Source organism: Aythya ferina (genome assembly GCF_964211825.1).
Source record: "Aythya ferina genome assembly, chromosome: 26".
Lineage (NCBI taxonomy): Eukaryota > Metazoa > Chordata > Aves > Anseriformes > Anatidae > Aythya > Aythya ferina.
In genome coordinates, this window is record NC_140324.1 from 6,233,950 (window position 1) to 6,261,272 (window position 27,323).

The 27,323-nt window shown below is 58.2% G+C and overlaps 1 protein-coding gene across 5 annotated transcripts; it reads left to right on the forward strand.

Moving 5' to 3' along the window:
* The first annotated feature begins 10,503 nt into the window (after positions 1-10,503).
* Positions 10,504-26,835, forward strand: MIER2 (MIER family member 2). 5 transcript variants are annotated; one of them, XM_084499088.1, is made up of 14 exons: positions 10,505-10,545; positions 13,328-13,456; positions 14,024-14,111; positions 14,665-14,816; positions 15,559-15,684; positions 16,334-16,457; positions 17,104-17,213; positions 17,888-17,957; positions 19,592-19,743; positions 20,492-20,573; positions 20,671-20,765; positions 21,568-21,695; positions 22,686-22,822; positions 23,675-26,835. In XM_084499088.1, the coding sequence occupies exons 4-14, from the start codon at positions 14,673-14,675 to the stop codon at positions 24,148-24,150; spliced, it is 1,644 nt and encodes a 547-aa protein (XP_084355214.1). In that variant the 5' UTR covers positions 10,505-10,545; positions 13,328-13,456; positions 14,024-14,111; positions 14,665-14,672; the 3' UTR covers positions 24,151-26,835. The 5 variants fall into 5 exon arrangements, with proteins under 5 accessions (XP_084355211.1, XP_084355212.1, XP_084355214.1 ...); XM_084499085.1 differs by lacking the exon at positions 13,328-13,456 and having other exon boundaries at positions 10,504-10,545; XM_084499086.1 differs by lacking the exon at positions 13,328-13,456 and having other exon boundaries at positions 10,504-10,545; positions 21,568-21,671.
* Positions 26,836-27,323: the final 488 nt, after the last annotated feature.

The window sequence follows — 27,323 nt, forward strand, 5'->3', positions numbered from 1 at the left end:
CTGTGCTCAGGGAGAACGCGTCCCTCGGGAGGCGAGGGGGAAAGGAAAGCACCGTGGCTGCTCTGCAGTGCGAGGGATTTCTCCCGACCTCTCCTCTCTGTCTCCAGTGACCTCCTCTTTTCCAGCTGCCTGCTGGAGTTTTAAAGGCTACCTGTGAAATGTTTGCAGCATGTCCAAAGCATCAAGTAGGCCCAGGTGGGAGGGAAAAAAATGGCATAAACAAAGCAGACGGGAGGATTTGTTAAACGCCAGCAGCTGCTGGCAAACACTTTAATATCAGTGCAGACAAGCACCGATCGATACAGCAATTTGGGGCCGCTGGCTGATCTCTGCGCAGTGCCCGCAGCCTCTGCCAGCATTACAGCTCCGGCGTGGGGTGCTGGTTTGGGGGCTGGTGCTGGTTTGGGGGCTGGAGCTGGGAGGGCTCCTGGTGCTGGGAGGGCTCCGGGTGCTGCGGGGGTGCTGGCAGAGGTCGAGCTGGTGCGGGGGGGCAGTCAGAGCTTGGCTCTCCCCCCACCCGCCCCCCAGATTTCGGGCAGGGGGACGCACCTCCTGCCGCGGGCTCCTCGCGGGGCAGCGGCCGCCCCGTGGCCGCCGGGGCCCTGCCTGCGGCCGGGAGCCGGGAGCCGGGAGCGGGGCCGCCTCCAGCGGCGCGGGCAGTGCCCAGGGACCGCGGTGGCCGCGCCGCGCGGAGCTCGCCTGGCATTGCCATGGCGATGCAGAGAGAACGGCGCCCGCTGCCAGGCGGCGGAGCGGGGAGGGCCGCGAGCCGCGGGCAGCGCTCGCCCCGGGAGGGGCCGCGGCCACGCGCGGCTGCAGCGGGGGGCGAGCGGGCAGCCCCCCCACGCCCACCCCCTGCACGCTCGTGGCGGCCCGGGGGCTGCTGAGCTTGTCCCGGCCGTGAGCCTGTGGAGCGGAGGTGGGGCCGCATCGCACCGCGCTGAAGCCCTCAGCACCCCTCGCAGCCAGGACAAAGCCAGAGGTGGCACCAGGCAGCGTGTAAATATACAGACAGACATATACTCGAACCCTCGACTCTCACCGCTGCCAGGTTATAATTAATTCCTATTTGCAGCTCAGTCCAATTTCCTTCACACAGCTCCCAATTCAATCCAATTGCCGTATGAGATTTCTGTAATCACTAATCTTATCAAGCCCATCAGTGTGAAGTGAGAACGCTGCAATTAGCAGGACCAGGAGCAGGGCGGAGTGGAGCAGCAGGTGATGTGCTGCTCAGCGAGTATTTATTTCACCTGTGCCAGGGGAAAGATGGTGCTTGGCCAAGCGTGTGCTGGGGCTGTCCCTGGGCTGCCTGGGATGGGCTGTGGACGATGCTGGCGGGGGGAACAGGCTCAGCCCTTCCAGCCCCACTGCTGGGAGGCAGGGCTGCTCCTGCCTCGCTTCTTACCCCGCCTGGGTCCCCAAGTCCCAAAGGGGAAACTGAGGCTCAGTAGCGATGCAGGGGAGTGCTGAGATGCTAGCTGTGGCAGGAAGAGCCTGCGGGTGAGGCACCGAGCGCTGCTGGGCTCCTCCGAGGGGTGCAGTGGGGCTCTGGCCACCCTCTGGAAGCACAGCGCCGAGACACCGGTGAGGAGCCAAGAAACGCGAAGTTGATGCTGGCGGAGTGTCCTTAAACAGAGCTGCCTGCGCCGCTGTTTGTCACAACAGTAGGAGTTAAAGATGAAGTGTCAGCCTGGATTCTGGATTTCCTGGCTCTGCTTGCCGGCGCCTCAGCCCCACTCCCTTTCCCAGCCCTGCTCACGCTGCTGCTCGCTCCGTGTCTGAGCAGACGGAGGCTTAGGCTCTAGGGGCAGGAGGAAGCTGTTCACATCCTGCCTGCCCTCCCACCGAGCATCGCCGGCCTTTTGGCAGTTGCAGTGGGAGAGGCTGCTTTGGTCCTGTCCTGTCCTGACCCCGTGGGGACCAGCTCAGTGCCCACCCCACCAGGCACCGCTGCAAGCCCCGGGAGCGCCCTGTGCTGCAGCCCCTCTGGCCTGGCCCCATCCCGGGGTACAGCTCAGGGGGATCCTGCCCCACGCTGCTGTCCGCCTGGTTTTGGAGCACTCTGTTTTCCTCCCACTGCCGCTGGCTGGCTGCCTGCAGCCACAGGGGCATTGGGTGGTGGGATCAGGCCCACCCGCCAGGCTGCTCGCTCGGGCCCGGCTACCTCGGTGCCACCGGGGCCCTCCCTGCACCCGCCGGGACTGGGGGGGGCGGCAGCGGGGGTGAGGAGCGGCCGCTCGCCCTGCTCGGTGCAGAGGCTGGTGCAGATGCTGGGCACCCCGGGAGCATCGCCGCACACCGCTCCTGTGGCACGCGGGACGCCCCCGGCAGCATGTGGAAGGGCCATCAGGGTCCCCATCGTCACCACAGCTGCGGCGGCCACGGGGCTGAGTGGCACGGGCGCTACCAACAGCTCTCGCTGCGCCGCCCCCGGCCGTCTGTCGCTGCTGACACTCACCGACAGGAATAAACTCCAGCACCTGCCATATGCTTCGCTACCTCTGCTGCCTGTGCTCACTTGTTACTCGCCGTTTCAAACGACGGGGCTGCGTCCGCGTGGGCTGTGCCCCTGCCAGCAGGGAGGAGGGGTGGGGGCAGCTCCGGGGGCGCGGGGTCCCTGACGGCTCTGGGTCCCTGCCTCCTCCCCAGCCCGCGGGTGAAGCCCGGCCGCTTTCCGCCCTGTGCAGGCACGGCCGCTGTGCCGGACCCGTCCCGTGCGGCAGCTCCGCGGCCCGGCCTGGGGGCGATGCGGGATCGGGTCCCTCCGTGCCAGCTCTGCCCCTGCCGCTGGCTCGCGGCCGCCGCCGCGCCTCGCCGGGCACCGACAATGCCCCCGGCCGGGCGCTGCCGCCGAGCCTTTGTGCCGGAGCCGGGCACGGCGCCTGGCGCTGCGCTCGCCCGCCCGGGAGCGGGGCGCCGGCGGCACGGGTCCATCCCCTGCACCCCGAGGTGGGACGGGGAGCCAGGGCGGTGGCGGCTCCGGGTCCTGCCTGGCCGCTGCCCCGTCCCTGGGGGATGCAGCACAAGCCCGGGGGCTCGGCAGGATCGGCCTCCAGGAAGGAGATTGAATCCGCTGCAGAGGCTCTGAGCCGCCAGTCTGTTCCCTTCCCTCCCGAGCTGCTCCGTGTGTTTAATGATCCCTGCAGCTGGGAGAATTAATCTCGTTTCAGGAGTGGATGTACCAGAGCGCAGCTCCCAGGCGCGGGGGCTGGTGGGGCTCGGAGCAAGGGAGCGACCTTGGCGGACGGCGCCGGCCGCTGCTCGCCCCGCGTGTGCCGGGCCCCCGGGCCGAGCTCCGGCCCCCGCGAGCCCCGGAGCCGCGCAGGGGGACGGGGAGCTCCGAGCACGAACAGCGGCCGCCTGCCTTCCCGTGGCATCCCGCGTCCTGCGCGTGGTGCTAATTGCACCATGCAGCTTTGATTCCTGGTTTTAATTGCAACCTAACGAGGCCGGGGCAGCAGGAGAGGAAAACATCGAGCTTAAGGGAAACAAATTGGGAGAGAAAAGAACATTTACTGGTGACTAATAGGTCTGTGGATCGGCGCGTGTGTTTGCCTGCCACAGCGCGGGATGCTGCCAGCACGAGGAGGAGAGGGGATTTCTTCCACGCGTTTGGCAAGCCGAGCCGCCGCTTCATCCTGGGGCCCGTGCTGTCTCTGGGTTATTTTTAACCCCTGTTGCACAAAAGCTGCCCCCTCATCCCCAAACAGTGGATTTTGACTGCTTGCACAGGGATTGGGGCTAAATCTTCTAATTCTAACAAATGTGCCAGTTTATACACTGGGCTGAGCTCATCAGAGGGAACCAAGACTAATTTGGTGCGGATGACAGGAGGAAATTTCTGGAGCTGGCTGCCATCCTGGCACCCAGCGCCGGGGTGCCCGCTGCCTTGAGCCAGCAGCACCGTGGCCGGTGAGGGCGTCCCGGGGGGGGGGGTGAGCGTGGGGCTGGGGTGAACGGGGACCTGGTGGGGATGGGGACTGGGAAGCGGGGATGGGGACACGGTGGGGTGTGGAGAAGGGGCTGGGGCTGGGGCTAAGGGCCGGGGATGTGCAGGCAGAGCCGTCTCTGGCCCCAGCGGTGCCTGGTGCCGTCCCGCTCGGCTCCCCCTGCTGCGGGTGCCTCCTCGGACGGGCAGCGCGGCCCCGCGGGTGCTCGCACGGAGCTGCTGCGGCTGCGCACCGCGGAGGGCTGGGATCTCGTTACCGAGCTCTTTGACTTCGAGCATCTTGGAAACCGATGCTTGCTAATAAGACAAAAAGAATGACAGCAAATAAGCCCAGCCGCGGGAATGTGGCCTTCTCATCTAGCATTTTTTATTCCCCCACGTTCTCCCCCTTCCCTGCTTTGCCACGGATAGAAGCCACTTTAATAAAATTATTAAATAATAAAAAAAGCTGTAGCCCCCACCTCGATGCAGCAACCATGGAAACCGGATCAAGGGGACACCTGTACATTTCCATTCTGGGCTTCTGCTATCTGAATATACAGAGGAGCACTAATTAAAAACCCATCGCTAGTGGCAGCAGAGGGAAGGCGCTGGGCCCAGGAGAAGGGGGTGCGCGGCTTGGAGGCGCGCCAGGGATGGTGGGCGGAGGAGTGGGTCCCCAGGAGGGGACAAGCCATCCCCTGCTGCCACCCCGATGCTCTCATCTCCCTCCTGGCTCCTGCAGGAGGAACGTGCGTGTGCCGGCCGCCAGTGGTGGGGAGGACGAGGCAGCCCCAGCCCCGCTGCTGCCCTCGGTGCCGAGGGGCTCAGGGGACCCCGTCCCCGGGTCTGGGGACACGTCCCGGCGGGGCAGGGCAGGGCCGGGCCGCGGGGCCGTTGGGTCGGGGGCTGAGCCCCACGCCGGGAGGAGCTGCGCTGCCGCACCGACACGGGGTGCGGGGCGGGGACAGGCGGAGGGGGAGCAGCTCCGGCGGCGTCGCCCCCCGGGGCTGGCACCGGGCGCTGCGCCGTCGCCTCCCCGGCGGCGCTTTGGCACGGGGGCCCCCCGGCCTGGGGCGGGAGGGCGGCGGGCGGCGGCGCGGGGGCGAAGCAGCGAAGCGTGAGATCTCGCACCTCCCACGGGGAGGGCGAAGGCTGCGGGAGGCTGCCCCCCGGCGCCGCCAGCTGCCTCCCTCCCCGCACCAGCGCCGTGCGCGGGGCCGCGGGGCCGGGCCGCGGTGGCCGGGCGGGGCCGGCAGCTCCCCGGCCGCGAGGGCAGGGCTGCGGGGGCCGCTCTGCGCCCTGTGCTGTACGCCCCGGCTCTGCACTGGATTTCGGGGGCTTTATCGCCTCCCTGGGAGGAAGCTCCTCTCCATCTCGCACGTGTGCGCCCAGGAGGAAAAGGCTGTGTTTAACCTGCAGGTTTATTTTTGCCGACAGCTAACGGCAGCGCCTGGAACATTCCCCTGTTTGGAGTTAAATTTTGCTAGAGCTGAGTTTTAGTCATTGTTGTCAAAAGCTGTCTCCTCCACATTTATTTCTTGAAAAAGCTCCTGGCGTTGAGCCGCTGAGAGCCCTGTGGCCCAGGCCCGGTGCCTCCACCCACGGGACACGGCCGCGGCGTTCCCTGGGGGCCGGTGGGCAGCGAGGCTGTCCCCTCCCCTCAGTACAGACGTGGGACCTGTGCCATCATCCAGGTGGTGCACAGAGCACAGTTCACAGGGCCCTGACTGCCGCTGGACTCAGCTGCGCCTGCTCCTCAGCCCCTGCCCAACCACAGAGCTTGCTCCCCCGGCACGGGGCTGCGGCCATGGGATGGGGGCTCCGGCAGCGGGGGGGGTTCCTTGGGCTCCAACCAAGAGCTTCCACCAAGGGATGGTGCTGGGGGGCTCAGCAGGGGCAGGTGGGTCCCTGCATTGCCTGCTGCCCACCCCACCACTGCCCGTCCCTGCCCACTGCTGGCCCCACAGCCCCAGCAGACAGCTCAACTTTGGGGAGAAGAAAATTCCTCGTTTCCATGGGAACCGGAGAAGGAAAGTTTCTGGGGCTGGGGCTGGGATGGAGCCAGCTGGGACGAGAGCGGCAGGGCCAGCGGCACCCCAGGGCTGGCCACGCTCTCCCTGCTCCCCTCCTCTCCCAGAGCCAGTGGGTGCCCGTCCTGCTGCCAGCACCTCGCGAGGCACAGCCTGGGCGAGCAGCTCCGGGGGCTCCTCGCTCCCCCCGCGCTGTGTCGGGCGCGAGCTGACATTTCGCTCTGCAGCTCAGCGCGTGGCGATGCAGAGAGAGCTCTAATCTGCTCATCTCCTCCTCCCCCTCTTCCCAGAGGCAGGAGCTGTGGCCGGGGAGAGCAGTGGGGCTCTGGCTGCTCCTGCTGGGCTGGGGAACGGAGGGGACAGAGGGGACGGAGAGGACGGAGCTGTCCCAGTGCCTTCCCTGCCGCTCCCTCCCATTGGGCTGCATCTGCCTGGCAGGGCCAGGATGCCGGCAGCAGAAACCGAGGGTGGTTTCGGAGCCCCCCGGCTTCTCCTGCCTCCTCCTCCCGCTGCTCCCCGCTCTGCCTGCACCCAGGCCGGCAGCAGCCCCCCAGCAAAGGGCTGGGCCCAGAGCCCTGCGCCTCTCCTTGGGGTGCCCGAAGGGGCCTCGAGGGCAGCACAGGCAGCGCCCCAGGCCTGGTGAACAGCCCCAAAGCTCTGCCTACCCACCCAGCCATTGGAAACCCCCAGCTCCAGCCCCATAAATTGGGACCCTGCCACCCAGCCCAAGGCACCCCTGGTCCCTGTGGACTGTCAGAGTCCTGCCAGGCACCCGGACACCCTATGCAGCCCTGGTTCCCAGTGGCTCAGCTCCAATTAGCGAGGCCCCTGTTAATTTTTCCTGCTCAGCAGCTCCCACCAGCTGTTAATGAGCTCTCACTGCCCCAGCCACTGCCAGCCAGGGGCAGGGGTCCCACAGCCCGGGGGTCCCGGCACCCTCCTTGCATCCACAGGGCCGTGGTGCGAGGCCGTGACACCATGGATGTGGGAGCAGGGTTAATGATGCCCTGAGATGGATCCGACCTCGCCACCTTCCCACCTCCCAGCTTCACCTGCGGCTCCCTTCTCCCTGCCATTATCTGCATGGATGCCTGTGGATTTCATTTCCATATTCATGGTGTTTTAATGACCCTGTAATGTCTTTATGGTCTGCAATTAAATGTGGAATCTTTTTTTTTTTTTCCTTCTTCTGCAGATTAGCATCTGCATAGGATCATTTGTGGCATTTGAGCAGAGGAAGGGAAGGCTGTGCAAGAGGGAGATGGGGTTAATTAAACTTCAGAAATCAGCGGGCTCCAGGCTGCTGCTGTCTGCTGCCGGTGCTGGGTGGCCACGGCTGGGGGGGGTCCCGGCCACCCTTGGGGCAGCTTCTGGGGGCTGGCAGGGCTCAGCCAGGCACACAGAGGCTCTCAGGGGTGGCTCAAAATGTGCCTCGAGCTCCCAGCCAGCAGCAGGCCAGGATCTGGCTGCTCTTGGCAGGGGGTCCTGTGCCCATCCCAACCCCGAGCCCCCCTCTTCAGCCCAAGCCCCCTGACAGTGCAGGCGGCTGTCCATCCGTCCTCCAGCCTCCCAAGGCAGGCAGGCAGACGGACTGACCGCAGCTGGGAGCAGAGCTGCCCCAAGCAGGGCCAGAGCTGGGGGCAGTGGGGAGGTGGGGGGGTGGCTGCGGCCCCCCCCCCGCAGAGCAGAGGCCGGCAGGGCTCCAGCAGGGCTCCAGCAGGGCTCCCATCACCGCTCCTGGAGCTAATGCAATGGGCGTCTCGAGGCCGCAGCCGCCGCGGGCGATGGGCCGTAATTGGGTTTCAGCTGCGAGATGGATGGGGCCGGGCTGCCAGCGAGTGGGAGGAAGAGGAGGGGGCAGGGTTGTGCAGAGGGGCAGCCCCCCCCCGCCACCCGCTGCCCCTCTGCAGGCTGCCACCAGCCCTGATCCCACTTCACTTCATGGGGCGTTGGGGACGGGCAAGTGCACGGGTGTCCTGGGGGGCAGGGCCCCCCCTCCACTGCCCCCAAACACCAGCAGGTCTCTGCGCCCTTGCTGGCATGGCCGGAGCTTCTTGCCAGCCTTGTCGCCACCTCCTTTCTTCAGAGACAGGTTTGGGGCCAGATCCTGCTCGCTGGAGCCCAGAGGATGCTCACAGCCCCCCAGTGCTGCTGTGAGTAAAACTGGAGTGGGGGCTTGGAGGGTTTGGGTGCCTCCGCATCCCCGTGCACCTCTCCACGTCACCTCTGTGACCTGCAGCATTGCCTCTGTTCTCCTTTGCAGGAAGCAGTTGTGTTCGTTACCTGCACAGCTACACCATGGGGGCAACCAGGTAGGGAAATTGGGGCAGGAGCTCGCCCCCCGCGTGTCTTTCCAGCAGAGGCACAGGGGAGGCTGGGGCTGGCAGGGGCTGGGGGGCTGCGAGCCCTGGTGCTGGGTGGGGACTCTGCCCGCTTGGCCCTCCCTTGAGCTGTGCCCCGGGTGCTGCTGCCCTGGTCGGGGTGTGCGGGGAGAGGACCCACGCTGCACCCGTCCTCGGGGTCCCTTCTGTCCTCCCTGCATCCCACTCGGGGCTGGCAGTGCCAGCAGTCCCCAGGTGCTGCAGGTTCCCCGAGTCCAAACGCTTGCCTGAAAGCCTAAATGAGGAGGTTCTTTGTGAGTAGCACAGCTCCATCTAGCATTCGTGACAACTGGTGCTCCTCTAAGGCTTAATTCCTAACTACTATTCCGAGAAGCGCTGAGAGCCTGAAGGCAGGCTGCAGCACCCTCCTTGGCTGTCCCACGCACCCCACGGCGAGGCGCAGCGTCCCCTCTCCCCGGGCAGGGGCCAGGCCTCGCCCGTGTTCATGCAGCTTTGTCCCACCAAAACTGCTTTTTGAACCCGTGTAAACTCTTCTACACCTACAACACCTTCAGGCCAAAATGTTCCTTTGCTGACATGTGAAGTGTGGAAGTATTTTCTTTGTCTCAGAGCTGCAGACCTCGCCTGAGAAGAAGCATGGCTCACAAGGCAGAGGAGGGCAAGGAGGGCACGGTCAGCTCTGCCTGGTTCTGCAGCCAAATCACCCCTGGCTTCACCCAGCACCTCTTGCCCTCCGTTTTGCTGTCCTCGTCCGCAGAATAGTAAACCAGGGTGCTGGGAGATTCAAGGGCTCTGCAGCCTGGTGCCGTGGGCTGGTTGTGTGCCACTTTTGGGATGCTGGCTGAAGAGGGAGTTACCGCACCTGATAATTCTGAGGACAGAAATGAACGTCCTGGGCAAAGGAAGCGTTGAGAAGGGTTTTGCCATTCCCTCAGGCAAGCGCAGCCGCTTGGAGAGCCTCAGCCTGGCAGTTGTCATCACAGTCATTAAACAGAGCACCAGAAGCTGGCACAGACACGGATCCAGGTCACTGGAACTGTGCTTCTGGCACGGAGCTCGCGCACTGGGTGGCGCGGGGCAACTGCTGTGGAGAGTCAGGAGAAGGGTGCTGCAGAGAGCCCTTCCCTCCGAACTTCTGGGACAGTGCAGGGCCCTTCATGAGGCTGAGGGAGAGCTGATGGCAGCACGAACTTGGGCTCGCACAGGAGCCTGCGGCCTCTCGCCTGTGTTCCCTGCAGGGTTGGGGACGGGTAGCACACGGGATGGGTGCGGGCAAGGGCCCCGCAGCAGAACCCGTACCAAGGGCACACGCGGCAGCTTCAGCCACCTCAGAGCGGGGCTGCTTGAGCCTCATCTCCACCCCCCGGACGAGCAGCAGGGCTGCTCCCAGAGTAAATCGCAAACAGGCGGAGGGCCCGAGAGCTGCCGCAGAACAGTCCCATTTCCCCCGGTCCTGACCCCAAGTCCAGGCTTCTCTGCTCTTTGTGGCGATGGCGCATACGGACGCGATCTTAAGAGCCAGGCGGGAGGCAGCGAGCTCTGGGGAAAGCTCTCAGACAGGCGAGGCTGCTCGGCCCACGGAGCAAACAGCAGCTGCCCTCGGCCGGGCCCCTGAGCGCAGGCACGGAGCCGTGCGGGGCAGGGCGCTGCCCGGGGCCCGGCCTCAGGGGCGGGGACCCCCCCGCTGCACCCCTGGGGTCGGCCGGGCCCGGCGGCTCCATCCCCGGGGCCGCCCGGTGCCACCGGGGCCGCGGGCCCGGCCCGGGGGGCGCTCGGTGCTGCGGCTCGGGGCCGGCCTAGCCGGGCGGCAGCTGCCCGAGCCTCCGGTCCGCGGCCTCGAACCCGAACCGAGCCGCGGGGCGCTGCGCCGGGCCCGGGGCGAGCGGCGGCTGCCATCGGGACCGGGACCGGGACCGCCACCGGGGGGCCGGGCCGGGCCGGGCCGGGCCGGGCCGGGGGGGGCGCCGCGGGTGCGCCCAGCCCCGCTGCAGAGCCCGGGGCCGGCCCCGCAGCCAGGCCCGGGGCTCCCGGAAGGCGCCGCCGGCCCCGGCCCCGGCCCCGGCCCCGGCGCCCCCCGCCCCCTGACCCCCGCCCCCCGCCCCGCCGCGCCCCCGCCGCTCCCCCGCCCTCGCGGCGCCGCAGCCAATCAGCGGCCGCCGCCGCATCCGGGCCCCGCGGCTCCCCCGCCCCGCCCCCCCCCCGCCGCCGCCGCCGCCGCTCGCGCCCGGCCATGGCGGAGGTGAGCGCGGAGCCGCCGGGGGGGGGGAGCCGGGACTGGGACCGGGGCCGGGCCGGGCCGGGGCCTCCCCGCTCCGCCCGCGCCCGGCCGGGGCCCGGGGAGCGGCGCCGCGGAGGGCCCGGCACTGGGCCCGGCGGGCTGGGGGGGGCTGCGGGGACGCCGCGGAGCCGCCGGGCGGGAGCGGGGCCGGGGCCGGGGCCGGGGCCGGGGCCGGGCGGGGCCGCACGGGCGGGGTCCGGCGGCAGAGAGCGGAGCCGCGGCCCCGGGGCTTTGGGGCGGGCGGGGCGGGGCGGGGGGTCCCGGAGGGGCGGCTCCGGGGGGACCGGGTCCCGCCGCCGCCCCCGGCACCGGCCTGCGGGGCCCGAGCGGGGCCCCTCCTGCCCCGGCCGTTGCGATCCCCCCCCCCTCCGTGCCCGGCCACCCCCGAACCGGCCCCGCTGCTGCCCTCAGGGCCCCGCCGGGGGCGCGGGGTCGTCGCGGGGCTCCCGGGAGCCCCCCGAGCACGGCTCCGTTTTCGGGGTGCTCCGCGGGCGGGGGCTCCCCTCTGCTGCCCGCCCGGCCCCGTGCTCTCGGCTCGCCTCAGCCCCGGGGGTCCCGGGTGAGGTTGGGCCGCGGAGCCTCGGCCTCGTGAGCGGTGCAGGAGACCCCCCCGCGTCCTGTCCTTCGCTGATTTTTTTGCTCTTTCAGACGTGCGGGCTGCAGAACAAACCTTTCTGCCCCTACCTCTTCCCCCTGGCTCCAGCCGGGGCTCGCAGGACACGAATCTGTGTCACGTGGCACGGATGGGGCAAAGGAGTGAGGAAAGCTTCGCTCACCGACCCTGATGCCCCCTCCAAACTAGCTGAGGAAATCGCTGTAGCTGTTCAAACAGGAGGGCTGGGAAAGGAAACCCTCTCTCTTTTTCCTCGCTTTCTTGCGAGAGCCGCTTCAGCCTGGAGGGCTTCGTGTGGCAGGGCTGGGACGGGCGCAGCCAGCGCGGTGCTGGGACGCGGCCCTGGGCGTGCGAGGAGCTCGGGCCCTTCCTCCGCAGCGCTGCCCGAGGCGCGGCCGTCGCTGCGTCTCCTGTGCTCAAAAGCTCGAGTCCAGAGCTGAGAAGGGAGAGCTGAAGTCACCCGAAAAGGCAAAGACAGGAGCCTGCAAACAGCCGACACCGGTGTAACTTCTGGGAGAGGGAAGTTGTGCTGGTGCCTGAGAAGCCAGGAGTGGCGGAAGGAAAGCAGCGGCAGGGAGCGCGGGGCTGCTCCCCGAGGCTGAGTGACCTGCGGACGTGGAGGCGCTGCTCCCCAGCATCGGGGGCACCCTCCAGGTAACCGAGTTCACTGCTGTGACCTCGTCTGAGAGCCCCCGTGGTGCGGGGACGCCTGGTAGCGCCTCCTCAGCGCTCCTGCTGTCTTTCTGACGCGTGCAGTGCTCTCGGCTTTCCCCCGCTCCTCTGCCTTGTTCGTCCTTGTCGCGGTCTGCTGGATTCGTGAATGATTTGGGGGTTGGTTCAGTGTCACACGTTTAAATTTGGGTGTACAAGTGGGCCGCTGTCTCTGTCTGCCACTTGCGTCTTCTTTCCTCGATGCAAACACAGCAGCGCTGATGGCTTTGTGGTGCCTCTCAGCAGTTCCTGCTTGTCCTGGTGCTGTGGTGCTGCTCTGGGGAAATAAACTCCTGAGTAGTTAGGGGCTTGTCATCCTGGCATCCTGGCTGTTAGTCCTCGTTCCAGCAGTGATCTTTGACACAAGATCTCATCGATGCTGAGGTATTCTTGACATCTTCTCAAGCCAGCCCTTCCACGGCTGACAGTTTCGGCCTTCGTTTCCCCAGTCCTTAGCGTGCAGCCCCGTATCGATCCTGGCGGCAGGGAGGCGCGATCGATGTAGCGGTCGTGGTCTCAGGGAAGAGCTCTGCAGATCACTCGAGGCAAAAGGGAGGGCGTGTAATCCACACCCGTGCCCTTTTCATGAAAATGGGATTATTTGCTTGGGAGGATTTCTCCAAGAGGGCTTTGTGCGTGGTCACATCCCAGCAGGGCCCAGAAGAGAGGCGCTGTCACCTCCTGAGGTGGGAATCCATCTCCTGGCGCGGCTGTCCCCACGGAGGTTGGCCGAGCCCTTTCCATCCTCGTCTTTTGCTAGCCAGGAACTCCTCCTCCCTTCTCTTCTTGGCTCGTGTGGCTGTTGGGCTCCGTCTGCAGCCTGACAAGGTGGTCTCCAGGGGGGCTGTCCTGCTGCTAATGACCAGGCACCGGGGACGGTGAGTTAAAGCTCGCTTCGGCTGGGACTGGAGGCATCTCTTCAACGTCTGGGAAGAGGAAGGAGCAAGAATTCCACAGCCGCTTTCAAGATCCTCGCCCTCCCTCCCTCTCTCTATCTTTCTCTCATGTGGGAGCATCTTCTGATGCCTTCCAGACCGGCATCGTGGCAGTAATTACATCTCGCAACCAACCAGCTCTGAGTTGTTACAGAATTTGCAACGCGCGTTGAAACGCCTGAAGGCACTAATTCAGAGCCCAAAGTCCAGGGTGGCTTTTTTGGTGTATACCTGGCTCTGTTGGTAGAGAATCCGTTGGGATTTGAACCTGTGCTGTATTTCCTTGAGTTCTCAGAGCCTTGTGCAGAAGCACTGAGGGAGTCCTGGCTCCCCCTGCCTGAGAGGGGAGCAGCGGGAGGTGGCCGAGGGCCGTGAGGAGGTGTCAGTGCTGCCGGGGGGACCGGCACTCGGAGCTCCTGCTGCAGTCAGAGGCTCTCAGTCAGCTCAGAGGCATTGCCTAATTACCTCCTTGCTCCCTACCTAGGCTGAACTTGATGAACAGCATTTCCAGCTGCATCAGCCCAAGGAGCTGCAGATGTTCGGGCTTGTTGTCCAGGCCTCAGCCCCTGTTGCTGCCTAAACTTCTGACCGAGCACCACATGCCAGAAAGCAGGTGCCTCCTCTCGGTGTCTACCTGTCTCATCCTCTTTCCACCTCACCTCTGCTACTTCCAGCCCCCCTCGCTGCCCGCTCAGCTCTGAGTTTCCTTGCTGACCCCTCTGAGCCTCCTGGATGCGGCGAGGCGCTGGGGGCAGCTGGCGTGCCGTTGATAAAATGCGGTGTTGGAAGCAGCGTGGCATGGGTGTGCTTAGAATGATGGCTTAGGGTCAGAATCCTTCTTTTAGGTAAGATGTAAGCCATAAAGACCTGTGGTCTTAAACTGGTGAAGGGATAAATTATTATTGGAAAACTGAAGGTAAAGTGGAAACGCTGCCACATGCGCTTAGAGACCGAGGGAAAGGTGATGAACCCCGAAGAGAGGAGCTGTGGGAGAGCTGTTAAATAAACCTGGCCAGAGCTCTTTTTGCACAGCGGTTTCCAGTGCTACCCTGTGTGGGTTTATTAACTTTTGCTTTGAAACTAAACTAATTGCGTTTGCTGGAGGGGTTAAGCGGCTGGAGGTGCGTTACCCTTTAAAAATGGAGAGTTGTCTCAGCCATGTTCTTCTCTTTCCTTGAAGGCTTCGGTGGGCAGGCAGAGTCCGAGGGTGGTGCCGTACCCAGCCCACAGCCTATGTCCCGGAGAGCCTGGCCTTCAGAGTGCCGCAGGTAAAGCCACGGTCTGTGCTTCTGTTCGTTGGTCTGGTTGCCAGAGAAAACAGGGCTCCTGTGCTCAGCCTGTCCATCCCCTCCCCTTCTCCTTCCGACTTGTTTGGAACCTGGTGGGTGGTTCCGATCACACTTGACGGGCAAGAAAAAGTCTTAAAAATGCCAAAGCTCCCAGAAGCGTCTGTGCTGGTTCTCCCAGTAAATAGTAATTATCCTAAAAGTGCCTTGAGTGAGGGGAAAGCTGCAGTGTGCATTCGGATGTTGTCATATCAGGGAATCCAGTCAGGAGAGAACCATAAATACTCAGAAAACCTTCAGGTACATCTTTCAGTCAGTCATGGGGCTTGCAATGTAGGAGCCAGGCTTTGCTCACGGTGCTCACGGAATGACTTCTGCTGGTTGTGCTTCCCAGCCCCTCTCACTCCTTTCTGCCTGATCTCTTCCGCTGCCTTATCATGGCCACACACACACGAGGATGGGTCAACCTGAGCTTTGTCACGTCTGAAGATTTGGTTCAGGATGATCCAATGCCCAACTTCTTTAATCCCTGCAGTTGTGTCAATGGGCTCGGCTGATCACCGACTGAACCTAGCAGAGATCCTGTCGCAGAACTATGGTGTACGGGAGGAAAGGGAAGAAGAGGAAGATACTCAGGAGAAACAGAAATCCTTAGAAGAGCTGGAGAAGAGTTTCAGTGCCTCTCAGGTAAAGGCGGGAGGGGAAGGGAAATTACCTGCTGGATTTTCTTGTTTTCTTTGCCAGTGCTGGTACCATAGATCTTTGTGAGAAACTGTCTTGCTTGCTCTGACGGCTGTGTGCTGTGTTTCGCTCCACCCATCAACAGGTCTTAGGTTTAAATTTGGGTAGCAAATAATTGGTTTGCCAGCCGGTGACAGCAGTAAATTTTGGAGACTTTGTCTGCCAGGTAGGTGCTCTGACCACGTGGAATTCCTTCAGCCACCCTGCTGAAGAGCCATCAGCTGCTGGGCGATGTTCTTTCCGCAGAGGTGATGGATGTGGTCCTCCAGTGGGTAGTCTTTGGGGAGGCCTCAGAGGAACACAAAGCACCTTCCTCACAGATTATCTCTTCGGGTCTGGCACAAGAATAATGCAGTGACTTGCTGCAGCCCTTCTGTATAAATACAGTTCTGCTCTTTGGCAACTCTTCACCAGCATGAAACCTAGTATAAAAATAAACATATTCTAAGAATACCCTTGACCGTATTGGTTTGGGGTGGAAGTTCCAGGCTTGTCCATACCTTTAAGACCAGGCTGTGGTGGGTCCTGGTGGACATGCCTCCTTCATTGTGCAGCACTGCCCAAGGCATTCAGAGCCCCCAGAAGAGCCGAGCTGCTTTGACTGCCTCTGCAGGTGTGTTCGCTGCAGCTGCTGTTGTACTCAGCGATTGTTCCATTCCTGATGAAGCTTTGTCTTCCTCTTGCTCAGAACAGTGAAATGCCATTTGAGGAGCTGCTTGCACTTTACGGCTATGAGGCATCTGATCCCATCTCTGAGCAGGACAGTGAGAGCAATGATATTACTCCAAATCTCCCAGATATGACTCTGGATAAGGTAAGAGCAGCTGTCAGCTCGGGTGTGTGCTGTTGGGCTGTGCTGTAGGGTGCTGAGCTGGCGGAGAGCTTCAGGTGTCTAGTAGCTCTCCCCAGTGGAGCTTGGAAAATGCCAGGGAAGGGCCTGCCTAGTTCTGGTGTCCCAGCGAGGGGGCAGAAATGTGAGTGTGCAGGGGATAGAGGAGACTGGGGGAAGGAGAGCTGTTTTGAAAAGGACGCAGTAAAAATCCTTTATGGAACGTAGGTAACAATTCTTTGCACGTAGGTGGGTCTGTGGATGGTCAGGGAAGGTTTGTGTCTTCCTTCTGAGCCAGCTGATGTAGAAAGTTGTTTCCTTATGGGGTCTTTGAGCTCTGTACGCTGGGTGGGGGTCTACAGAAAAGGCCTTTTGCTCCTTCTCTCTCTGGCTTCCATAGGAAGCCATTCTCCTCTTGATGCTTATAGAAGTGCTTCTAGGGAGGATAATCCAGGGGCGGCAGGGAGTGCAAGGCAGAATCTGTCTTTGAAGAAGCTGTGGGAGGGTGAGGAGGACTGTGGATGTGGCCGCCCTTGGCCAGAAATGTTTTACTGTAGGCCTCACACACACCCACCCCCTGCTTTTTTTTTTTTTTAATTTAAAATATTTTTCACTTTCTTGTTGTTGTTAAAAGGAACAAATAGCGAAGGATTTGCTTTCAGGGGAAGAAGAGGAGGAGACACAGTCTTCAGCTGATGATCTGACTCCATCCGTCACATCCCATGATGCGTCAGACCTATTCCCAAACCAGCCTGGCTGTATGTGTTGCTAATTTCTAAGTAATTGTTTTGTACTTAGATGTTTTGTGCAGGTTAGGGCAGGGACATATTTCTTTACTTTGTCACTAAGTTTCCTGAGTTACGTTTTTCCATGTTCTTTCTGGGGCTGCAAATAAACCTGAGTGCCAGTGGGTTCACCCAGCACCAGTTAGGATGTGAGTGTAGATGTGCAGGGGGATCAGGAGCAAATTGTCTTTAGCTGTAACTCACAACATTGGTAAGGTGAGAAATGTTTTGCTGCCTGTTGTAATTACAATTTGCTGGGTCTGACACCTCTACAAGTGAATACATTCGGTAGTGCTACTGGTCTGATACGTTGTGGCAGTTCCTAAACATCAGAATGTGCAGGAAGCCAGAGGGAATGGGAGACTTGGTATAAAGTGATCTTATTCCTTCTGCTGTCTTGCAAAATGAGGGAGTCTGAGTTCTCCAGGTTGGTTGGCACCACCTGCATGGCAAGTGTGCAAATTGTCTTATTTCCATTTTCTGCTTTTAAATATGGGTAAGTAGTCACTGAGGACCATGCTGAAAGTAACTTTAAGACAGAAAATAAAGGGATGGGAGGAACATAGAGCAGTAGTAATAAACCATTTCATGACAACAGATCTCTTCCTTTCCCACAAAGCAAACAACTTTCTTGCTGATGAAGACAAAGAGCCATGTTCATCTCCATGTGCTTCCTCCATGGCTGAGGATTCAGAGGAGGACTCCATCCCATCCAACGAGTGTAAGAAGGTAAATGATCAGAGTGCATCCAGAAGGGGAGCTGAGGCAATGGGCCTGAATTTGGGGAAAGCATGACGCCAAAGCACTGTGGTATTTCCCCAAGAAGTTTTCTTTCTTTATCTTCCTTTTGCTCAGTCTTGCATTTTGTGGAAGGCAGTGGCAGACATGGGTTGCAAAGTGTATTTTTTATATGATCTTGAAATCTGCATCTGAAACTATTTTCTGCTTCAGATATGGAAAATGCTGTTGTTGCCTTGGTAAATCAGAACTGCAATCCATAGCCCTGTAAAAGTGAATTGCTGTGCGATGTTCCCAGTGGGTTTTACTGAGGGGGAACCATCATATGAAAGAGAGGAGCAGACTTCCGAATTCATCCTGGTTATGAAGGTTGCAGGAGACCTTTAGCATTTCTTTATCTCCAGCTCTAGCTATTTGCTATATATCTTTAACATTAAAACTGTGTAAATACCTAAGGTCCCTAAAGTATGATCTGGTTGGTTGTAAATCTTTCCAGTTACCCTATAAAGTAAGTCAAGGCTCCCGAGAAGTAATGGTGACACTGGGGACTGCTGATATATGTTGGCCTCGTGGTGTCATAGCCCTTAAATCATGCGGTACACTTCATTGCCTATGCGGAGTGTGTTCCATTTCGATTTACTGACTTCTCTGTGATGGTGTTTCAGGAGATCATGGTTGGACCTCAGTACCAAGCCACTGTTCCCATCCTCCACTTGAACAGGCACAGTGAAAAAGGTAAGGCCACTTGCTTTACGTATCTTGTTTGGTTGTAGGGCTGCTGGCCTGGCCATTTGAAGGGGCTCAGTTCACCAGTTCTGCTCTGCATGTCTAGGCTTAGCACCTCTCAGTAATGACATCAAAATTTACAGCTGTACCTAGGCTAGCTTTTAAACTAGCTTATCTGAATTTGGCGAGTGACACAGCTACAGACACACAGTGAAGACTGGCTTGGTGGGATGACAGGTTTGGAGAAAGGGGGCTCAGCTGTGGCCAAAGAGGGAGATGCTCTAATTTGTTTTTCTCTGACGTCTTCCTGAAGTAGCAAGAGTGTTTTTCATGTAGTACTCCCTGGAACTAATCAGTTCCAAATGTGATAGCGTGTCTGCAGAGTAGATAGAGTTGCCTTGATTTGCAGATTGTCTAATAACTAGTGTAATTCTGGCAGCAGCTTGTTGAACTTCTGAAGAAGATAGCTAACAGAAAACCACCTCTTTAAAAATGACTCATTTCCTCCCTAGTTCTTTTAACCTAGCAGACTAAGCAAATGATTTAAGGAGATAAAAGTTATCAGTTTTGCAGGTACCATTTCAGATTTTCTTGCTGTAGTTCTCAGAACTTTTTACTGTCACTTAATCAGGAAGTTTACGATACTCTCAGTACTTCTGTACTGAAGACCATGGATTTAGTGCCTGTTTCCCGTAGCCTGTACATTTGCATCAGTGCAAAATGAGATGAAACTTGCAGTAGATCCAGATGGTGGTCTTCTGTGCCCTGTCTGTACTTCCTCTGACCTGATTTTACATGGCTAAGGAGTGGGTTCCTTTGCCTGTAGAAATACACGAACAAGTAAATCCCATAGGGTGCTCGTGTTATTATGACCCCTATAACCTCCCTGTGTCAAGGGGGTTGGAGTTAGGTGATCTTTAGGGTCCCTTCCAACACAAGCCATTCTATGGTTATCTGAATAGAAAAATCACTGTATTTCTGGTTATTTTTATTGCAGAATCTCTTCTTGCTTTCCTCTGTGCTGCAATTTTACTTAACCCTCTGTCTGCATGGTTGTGTGCTTTGTTCTCATGGACCAAGAGCAAGAACCACTCAGTGCTGCAGTGTGCTGCTGCTGTTTTGTCCAGGTGGAGCAGCTCACAGGAACGTGACAGCCTTGCAGATGCTTAGTTTTGTGCTTAGGACAGAGGGGGTCTTGAGCCTAAGCCAGGCTTATAGCTCAAAGCTGCCTTTGCTTCCTAGTCCTTTTGTTTACTATATGTGGGAAAACACAACTTAGAACATGGGGTTTTTAAGTTGCCACGATTGATGAATCAAAGCAACAGCCTTTGAGAGCATGGTAACAAAAAACTTGTCAGCCAACCCTCTGAAGAAGCAGAAACCAGACGAGCCTGTGCCTAGGGCTCTAAAAGAGGTATAAGCAGTAGTAAGCTTATCTGCCTCCAAAATCAGGAGGGGAAAATGCAGCACGTTCACACAGATGGTCGTCATCCCTAGTGCCAGGTTAGGAGTCCAAGCAAAGATTTTCTCCCTTCTTCTGCCTCTGCCAGGCCCAGACATGCAGAGCATTTCTTAAAAGCAGTGGGATTCTCTGATTAGCTTATTTCTTTTTTTTTTTTTTTTTTTTTTTTTTTTTCTGTTAGTCTATGAAAATGAAGATCAGCTGCTTTGGGACCCAAACATCCTTCCTGAGAGAGAGGTTGAAGAGTTCCTATATTGTGCAGTGAAGCGGCGGTGGGATGAGCTGTCTAGCAGCAGCCTGCCAGAAGGAGAGATGGTGAAGGACAATGAACAGGTAAAATCTCGCAGCCAGAGATATTAGAACGATGCTGGCGTAGTGGTGCAGCACTTCCTTCAGAGATCTTGAATGAGACCCACTTGAAAAGAGACTGGTATCTAACTTTTGTGATCCTCTGCTCCTGCTTCATGGATAAGTGAGAGTGCCTCCCAGATGGAGTCTGAGGGCCTTCACTCTGCTTTTGGGAAGACAGGAAATGGCTGCAGTGGGTCAGACCCTGCCTAGCTTAGTACTTGCCTTCTAAAGCTGTTTGTGGAAGGCATCTGTGGATGCTTGTGGAAAATGTGGAATGGGCAGGGCAAGTAAAGGACAGTTAGTTTTGACTGTATTGTCTTGGTATCCCAAAATCTCTGAGACAGAGCTTGCAGGAGGACAATTTTGGATCTGTTCTCTATAAAATTCTCTGTCGTCTTTTGAAGGCGGCAGAAGATCAAACATCTAACTAAGAAACCAGAGCGGTTGTGTTTCCTCTAAGGTAGGCAGCTTAGATTCTCACAATAAACCCAGTATCTGCAGAAACACGGGAGCACACCTGTAATCCCTCGAGTTGCTGGTAGAACTGCGTCGTTTCAGTCCTAGGGTTTGTAATGCAGTTCTGTGAAAAATGGAATGATGTATGCTGGCTGCCATGCTAGGTTAGTGGAAAAGTGGCTCCTGGGAAAAATAAGTTTCACAAGACAAACATGAGTCATGCAGAGGGCTGCTTGCGGTGTGTTGCTGTCAGTCACTTTCTTTTGTTTTCTAGGCATTGTATGAACTGGTTAAATGCAATTTCAATGCAGAAGAGGCATTACGGAGGTTACGGTTCAATGTGAAAGTTATCAGAGGTGAGAACCCCTATGTCTGGATTCCACTCCGAACACTGAGGCACGTGTAACTCCTCCAGATTCTGTATGCTTCCTCCAATCCCTCTTTCTGCTGTAGATGAGCTTTGTGCCTGGAGCGAGGAAGAATGTAGAAATTTTGAACATGGCTACAGGGTCCATGGGAAAAACTTTCATCTTATCCAAGCAAACAAGGTAAGAATGTTCACCCCTGCATCACAGTAAGACAAAGGGAACGAGGCAGTTGCATTTGCACCAGAAGTGTATTTTGAGCCTTGGCTGATGCAGGAAGTTCAGGACTGCTGAGTTCCAATCCCAGGCTTTGTGTTGACTCATGCTAGCAGGTGATGGGCTGTTCACTGCCCTGCTCTGCCTTATTTTCCAGGTGGGAGAAGTCACAAACAACACTGACCTGCATGAGTGATGTCAGTTAATTACTGATTAGCCCTTTCTGGAGTCTCAAAAGTTCTTTCCAAACTCTCAGCCCTTGCAGTACTTCTGTGAATGAGTGAGTTGAGCATGTGGATGTTTTGTAAAGTCCCCTGGGGTCCTCTAGAATGAAAGATGCTGTCGTAGGGAGAACTGGGCCCCAGGACATATGCTGCTATGCTGGGAGTTGGCAGAACCAGAGAGTCCAGTCCTACCACTGATTCACTGTGGGCATGTTGACACTGGCCAGTGAAAATGGATGCAGGTTTGCTCTCTTGGTGTTAAGCGTGCTGCTGGAAGTGCAGGAAGGTCCTGCATGAATGTACTGTGTGTGAACCCACACCGGGGTCTGCGAGAACAATTGTGCACCATGGGGAGTTACTCCTCTGGCCGGTTACCGCCTTGGAAATCTCGGTATCTGCTTCTGTTCTGCAGTGCAGATGTGTCCATAGCAATGTAAATCGCTGTAATGCACTTCACTTGCTGTGCTGATAAAACGGGTGAATAACCCTTGCTCCACGAAGCGCGTCTGGATGCGTGGCGCTCTGACTGTGGTGTTTCTCCTCAGGTCCGCACCCGGTCAGTGGGCGAGTGCGTGGAGTATTACTACATGTGGAAAAAGTCAGAGCGCTATGAGTACTTCACTCAGCAGACTCGTTTAGGAAGGAAGAAGTACGTCCTCCACCCTGGAGCCACGTGCGTGGAATATTCTCACACTAAAATTAGTAATATTAACCTCCCAGTGACGATCCTGGCTGCAAAGCACCTCTACTTTAAAGGCGGCGCTTTCTGCTCTAGAAGGTTTCTTGGGTGGGAGCATGCAGAGGTTCATGGGGTGTTCTCGGAGCATAATGCACTGTTAGCGTGGGAGGGGACACTTAAGCAGTTATTTGCTTGGATGTGGACTTTCTTGTGTCAGAAAATAGTGTTTTCTTTCAGATAAATGCATTCACAAGAAAGATTAAGGTTATGGTCAGGGATTCAGGGCTGATCTCAAAAAGTAATTCAGTCGGATGCAATTTTGGGAAGGGATTTTTTTACATACAAAAATACCCTGTTTCTGATTATTGGAGAATTAATTTATTTCCCTGCAAATAACCTTCGAGGCAAATTCTTTGCTTTGAAATATATGTTAATTACAGCAAATACTTTTCAAAAAGGTTGAAACTGAAATGTTTTAAGAGGTCAAAATGAAATATTTAAGTTAAATCAATTAAAAATATTAGCTGTTAGAGCTTGAAAAATGTTTAAGTCTTAGCTTTTTTCTTCTGACTCAAGACAGGAAAATACCTGAAATCTCAAATTTCCCCATGGTAGAAAATATTTTTTTTGTCTCTTGCTCTTTGCTGGCATGCTGACATTGTCACAACCCAGTGCAATCATCCCATGAAGCTGGCTGCTCCCTGCGGAGAGTATTTGGCCATTTGTTTTGTTATGGAAGAGTCAGAGAGCCGGGGGGCAGAGCTCTGTGTTTGGGAAGCTTCACAGCCCATTCTGGTTTGATGTGGGCTGGTCTCAGGCACCCTGACTTAACCGTGGGTATGGACGTTCCTCCATTCCTCCTCGTGAGGCCTCTACAGCCCTGCTGCTTTATTTGTTGGTGGGTTTTAATCCCAGTCACTGTTTCTCCTGCCTGTATCTTTCTGCCCAGCGGGTGGTCACAGTTCTGTCTGTCTTTCCCCACAGGGATTACGCCGACAATGACTTGGATGGGGGTGAGGTAGAAAACGCCAGTCGTTCTCGGAGCTCCCCACCGATTCCCTCTGCCACCAGCTGCCTGGACTCTCACTTTGGCCAAGATCAGCTAGCAATTGAGAGCACAGGTAACTGCCTTCTCTTCTGTCTGCCACGGGGACAGCTCCCCTCCCTCCCTCAGCAGCACAGACCCTCCTTTGCCTTTCTCGTGTTGCTGTTATCCAGCCACTGCTCTTCTCCCTGCCCCTTGCCAGTGTGCTCCCTTTCTGCCCTGAGTCAAACGCCAGCCCTGGGCAGTGTGGTGTAGGTAAAGGAGGGTTGCCTGTCCCTACGCTGAGCAGTACCGGCTCCTTTAGAGTTGGTCCTGCTTCAGATGTGGAGGGATGGCCTAAGTCGTTCCCAAAGCAAGAGAATTTGTGTGAGCTTTGGGTACCGGAGGCAGGCAGTTGCTTTCAGTGCACCTGCCTTAATTAGCGGACACTGGCACGTCCTCCAGAGGTGGATTTAAAACACCAGAAGTCAGTCTGTGCCTGTTAGCTGCCGTCAGAGAGAGGTGGCTGTAAGAAGACTCACAGAAAGCCTGAAACGGGTTCATTCCCTCTCTCTGTCCTACCACGGACAAGGGCTTTGTGTTAGCACCAGCCAGGAGACGTACGCTTGAGGGGACAGGATTTAGGGTTGGGTTCATCTCAGAATCTCATTTGAGGTTTCCCTTAATTTCCATAGAAATACTGGTGGCCTCCTGTCTGCTGTCTGCATCTTGCCTTTCATTGGTAGATGCTGTCAGGAGTTTTGGTTGCTATAATAAAGAAACATCTTTGCCATCAAACAAATACTGTTCTGGTTAGGTGGGATTGAGCTGGATTCTGTTTTTTATACGTTATGGACTGACTCTAGTTTTATTTCACTTGCTGCCTCCCACCCTTTCTTCCTCCCTGTCTGTCCATCGTCCGTGCACTTCCCTCCTCTGTGGTGCGCAGAGCCTCTGAGCGTGGAGAGCACAGCCTGCAGCCTGGGCAGCATGAGCGAGTCGGGGCAGGGCTATGAGTGCAGTACTCCTTCGGAGACGAATTGTTCCTTCGACCCCGCCGAGGAGACCTCCTCAGGCACGCTCTCGGCTTCCTGCACACGGCATCCTGTCACCCCCTCCGACACGGGGCTCTATGCTTTGCCGCCGGCAGGACCAGGACTAGCAGAGAAGCAGGAGACGTTGCAAAGCTCTGGTGAGACGATAACCATGGACTTCACTCTCCCTGCAGACATTAATGAGGGCTTACCTTTAATTGCTGGCCCTGTGGATTTGGACAGAGACACAGAGGCAGTGGTGGCCCCTGCGCAAGTGTCCTTATCGGTCACAGATTTTGGCCTCATTGGCATTGGAGATGTAAATAGTTTTCTGACTGCTCATCAGGCCTGCCCAGCACCCGTGGCTCGGTCAGAGCCCTTGTCACAGTGAGAGTCTTCAGTCACAAACCTGTCACAAATCCACCAAGGACTTTGACCTGACTGAGTGAAATCCTGGAACTTCCACTGTTCTCTAGGGACAGTATGGAGCTGTTGGTCAGAATCCGTCTTTCCATCCTCCTTGATCCAAGGCTACAGTGAAACCAAACACGTTTCTGCTCCAGCATGTTCCGACACAATCACACAAAGCTGGTGGCCAGCTTGGGTGAGGGGGGAGGCCCACGGCCCCCCATTTTGTTGACCGTGTGTCACCCCAGGTCTTGCCAGGCTGTTGGGAGAGTCCCTGCCCCCAGGACCAGGGAGGTGTCCTCTGGCTCCAGTGGAACGGTCTGAGTGCAAAAATGTGTTGAGAACAGGGATGTGTCGCAGGCACTTTGGGGCTGGGGCAGAGGATGCAGTCTGGAGGTCCAAGAGCTTAGGAAGTCAGCATGGAGCACAGCCTGCCTGGGCTGCAGGGCTGCTCACCAGTGGAGATGGGCATGGCGACGCCAAAGGAAGGTGAGGAGTCGTGGCTGCTCACCCGCACGGTGTGCTGCAGTAGCAGTCCTTCTCCCCGGGCCCCTTCTCACAGCTATCCTGCGCTCCCGAGCTGAGGACCGTAACAGGCGCTCGCAGTCCTGCCTTCAGACCTCCCGGGGCTGTGCGTTGCTCCCTGCCCACACTGCCGCCAGCTCCGGCTGGGGTGTCGCCTGTTCCAGTCCTTTGGCTGAAGCTTCGGGTCTCGGAAGGGGCGCTGCACGGTGCGGCAGTGTTGTGCATGCTGAAGCCCGTCCCGCCTTCCCTTGGGGTGCTCTGCCATGAACTGGGCCAGGGAGATCTTGAGCTGGGAGTCGAGGCGGTGCTAGACCCAAAGTGATGTTGGCCTTCAGTGCTGCACTGCTGCCCCCTTTGTTCGTGGCGGTGAATAACTCGATCGTTTCTGGCCCTGCTGCACTTCAGGAGGGTGAAACGCAGCTGCCACCTCTGTAACGCCTCAGCTCCTTCCAAAAAACTCGCTAGCTGGGGAAGGAGGAGGAGCTGGACGCAGGAAGAGAGGGCCAGAAGGGGATGGTGATCGCTGAGTTGACCCTTGCTTTGTTGGGTGCCTGAAGCTAGAATTGTGGAAGTGGAGAAGCAGCAGCTGCCACTGCGCAGGTGTTGGGAAGGGGCAGCCGCTGCCTGACCTCCCCGGGCAGTGACAGTGAACCGGGTGAGGATGTGCGTGATGGCAGGAGGGAGCTTCCAGCCCGTGTCTCCCTGGAGTCACCACAGCAGGGCCGTGCCTCCTTCCTAGCGCTGTGCACACTGCGGGCACCTCAGCTCCCCGCGCACCCTGCGTCGGACACCACTGCTAGCGCCGAGAGGCAGGCAGGAGAGCGTGCCCAGCGCAGCCCTGCCCCTTCCCACCTGCCTCCGTTCTTCTAAAACATCGCCAAAAATCTCTCTCTTCTGAGAGAAACGTGTGTCCCTGCTGCCAGTGGCGTTTTGAGGAGGGGCCGAGGGTCGGCACCGAAGCGGCCAGCGGCTGTGCAGAGCTGTGCTGGCTCAGAGGAGCGGCTGTGGGTGCGCTGAGTCGGAGCTGGTCTGCGTCCCGCTTATGTGCCAGGTCTGGGGCTCGTCACTGGCTTATGTCCACGTGTTCTCATTCCCTTTTTCCATGCAGGGAACACTGCTGACTTGCTGGGCAGGGCTCTAACGCAGATGTTCCCTTCCTCCAGCCATTTTCTCTGCTTGGGAAGGGTTCAGGTTGAGTCTTTTTGCTTAATTTGGTAGAGGTCTTCAGGCGCTGATCCTGCAGCTGCTTCTGTGGGTTTGGAAGATGAGTAAAGGCATCAGCCTGGGACCCCCTTTTACCCGGCCCAGCGAGGTTGTGCTCACTCCTGCAGCAGGGGCTTGGAGACAGCACCAGACAGCTTCATGGGGTAGCTTAGGATCAGACCTCATCTCCCCCTTTCAGGCCCCAGACCCATTCGCCTACGTGAGTGGGGTGGGTGCTTGTTTCGGTCCCCAGCCAGCCCTGCTAGGAGGCGCCGAGCTGCAGACACCGCTCTCGTGGCCAGGTGTTGCTCTGTGAAACGTGCTGTAGAATGGAGGTCTCACCTCTGGCTGCTCCCAGCTGCTGGAAACAGAAAGCAAACACAAGTGCCCGCTCCATAGTGGAACTTCCCAGGCTGTGATTCCCCTTTTCTGGGGGAGAGAGGAAGCTGCTTGGCTGGAAGGGGAGGAGGTGGCAGGGTGAGAGCATCTGCAGCCCTCCCAGGGAGGGTCAGGCCTTGGCGTCTCCTCTCCATCAGCCAAGAATGTTCTTAGTTTTTCCTGAAACCATTTTTCTTTGGTTTGTTTCAAGCCCCAGTGAAGGGAGAGGAGAGGCTGGAGGAGGCAGAAATGTCTCTTATTTATATTATTCAGTGTTGTTTACAGATTCGCATGGGGTCTTTCAACATGAGCGCAGCGCTTTTCCCACATAACTGTAAGGGAGAGGGGTGAAAAGGGCTGGGGCAGGGCGGGGAGTCACGGGGGGAGGTTTGGTTTTGGTTTTCTTGGGGTTTTCTTTTTCCTTCTTACAAAGCACATTCACTTTGAGACGCTCCCAATGCTGGACTCGTCCCCTCACCCCCAAGCCCTACACTGTGAAGTGATACTGCCTTGAAGACCCCTCGCCGTTATTTATTTAATTAAAAACCTAATTTGAAAGCAAGCAGGAAGCCTGTCTTGGTTTTGGAGACTGAGGTGCCACAGCCCTGCATGTTGGGGTGGCAGAGGTGAGGGGGGGTCCTGGCCTTTTTCATCTCTCTGCCCCAGCTGAGTGCTCCGGTGCCCCACAGGCAGGGGCTGGGCGTGCGGCCGCGCGTGGCTCCGGGGTGAGGCGTGGGCTGGGACGGAGCCCAGAGCCCTGTGGGGTCGTGTCCCCCACCTTGGGTGCTGTGATCCACGGCTGTGCCCGGCAGAGCCCAGAGGTCCTGGCACAGCCCTCCAGAAGCTGAGCTCAGCCTCTTCTTGATCACAGCTGCTTCTGTTTGGTGCAGAGCGTCTTCAGCAGGGGCTGGGGGAGTGCCAGTGCCCCAGCTCCGTGGCACGGTGCTCCCATGGCAGGAGACTGGGCGAGCTGCCCGGTGGCTGTGCTCCTGTCCCAGTGGGCTCGGGGTGCTTCCCTCCTTCCTTCCTGTGCCTACACCAGGGCTGCCC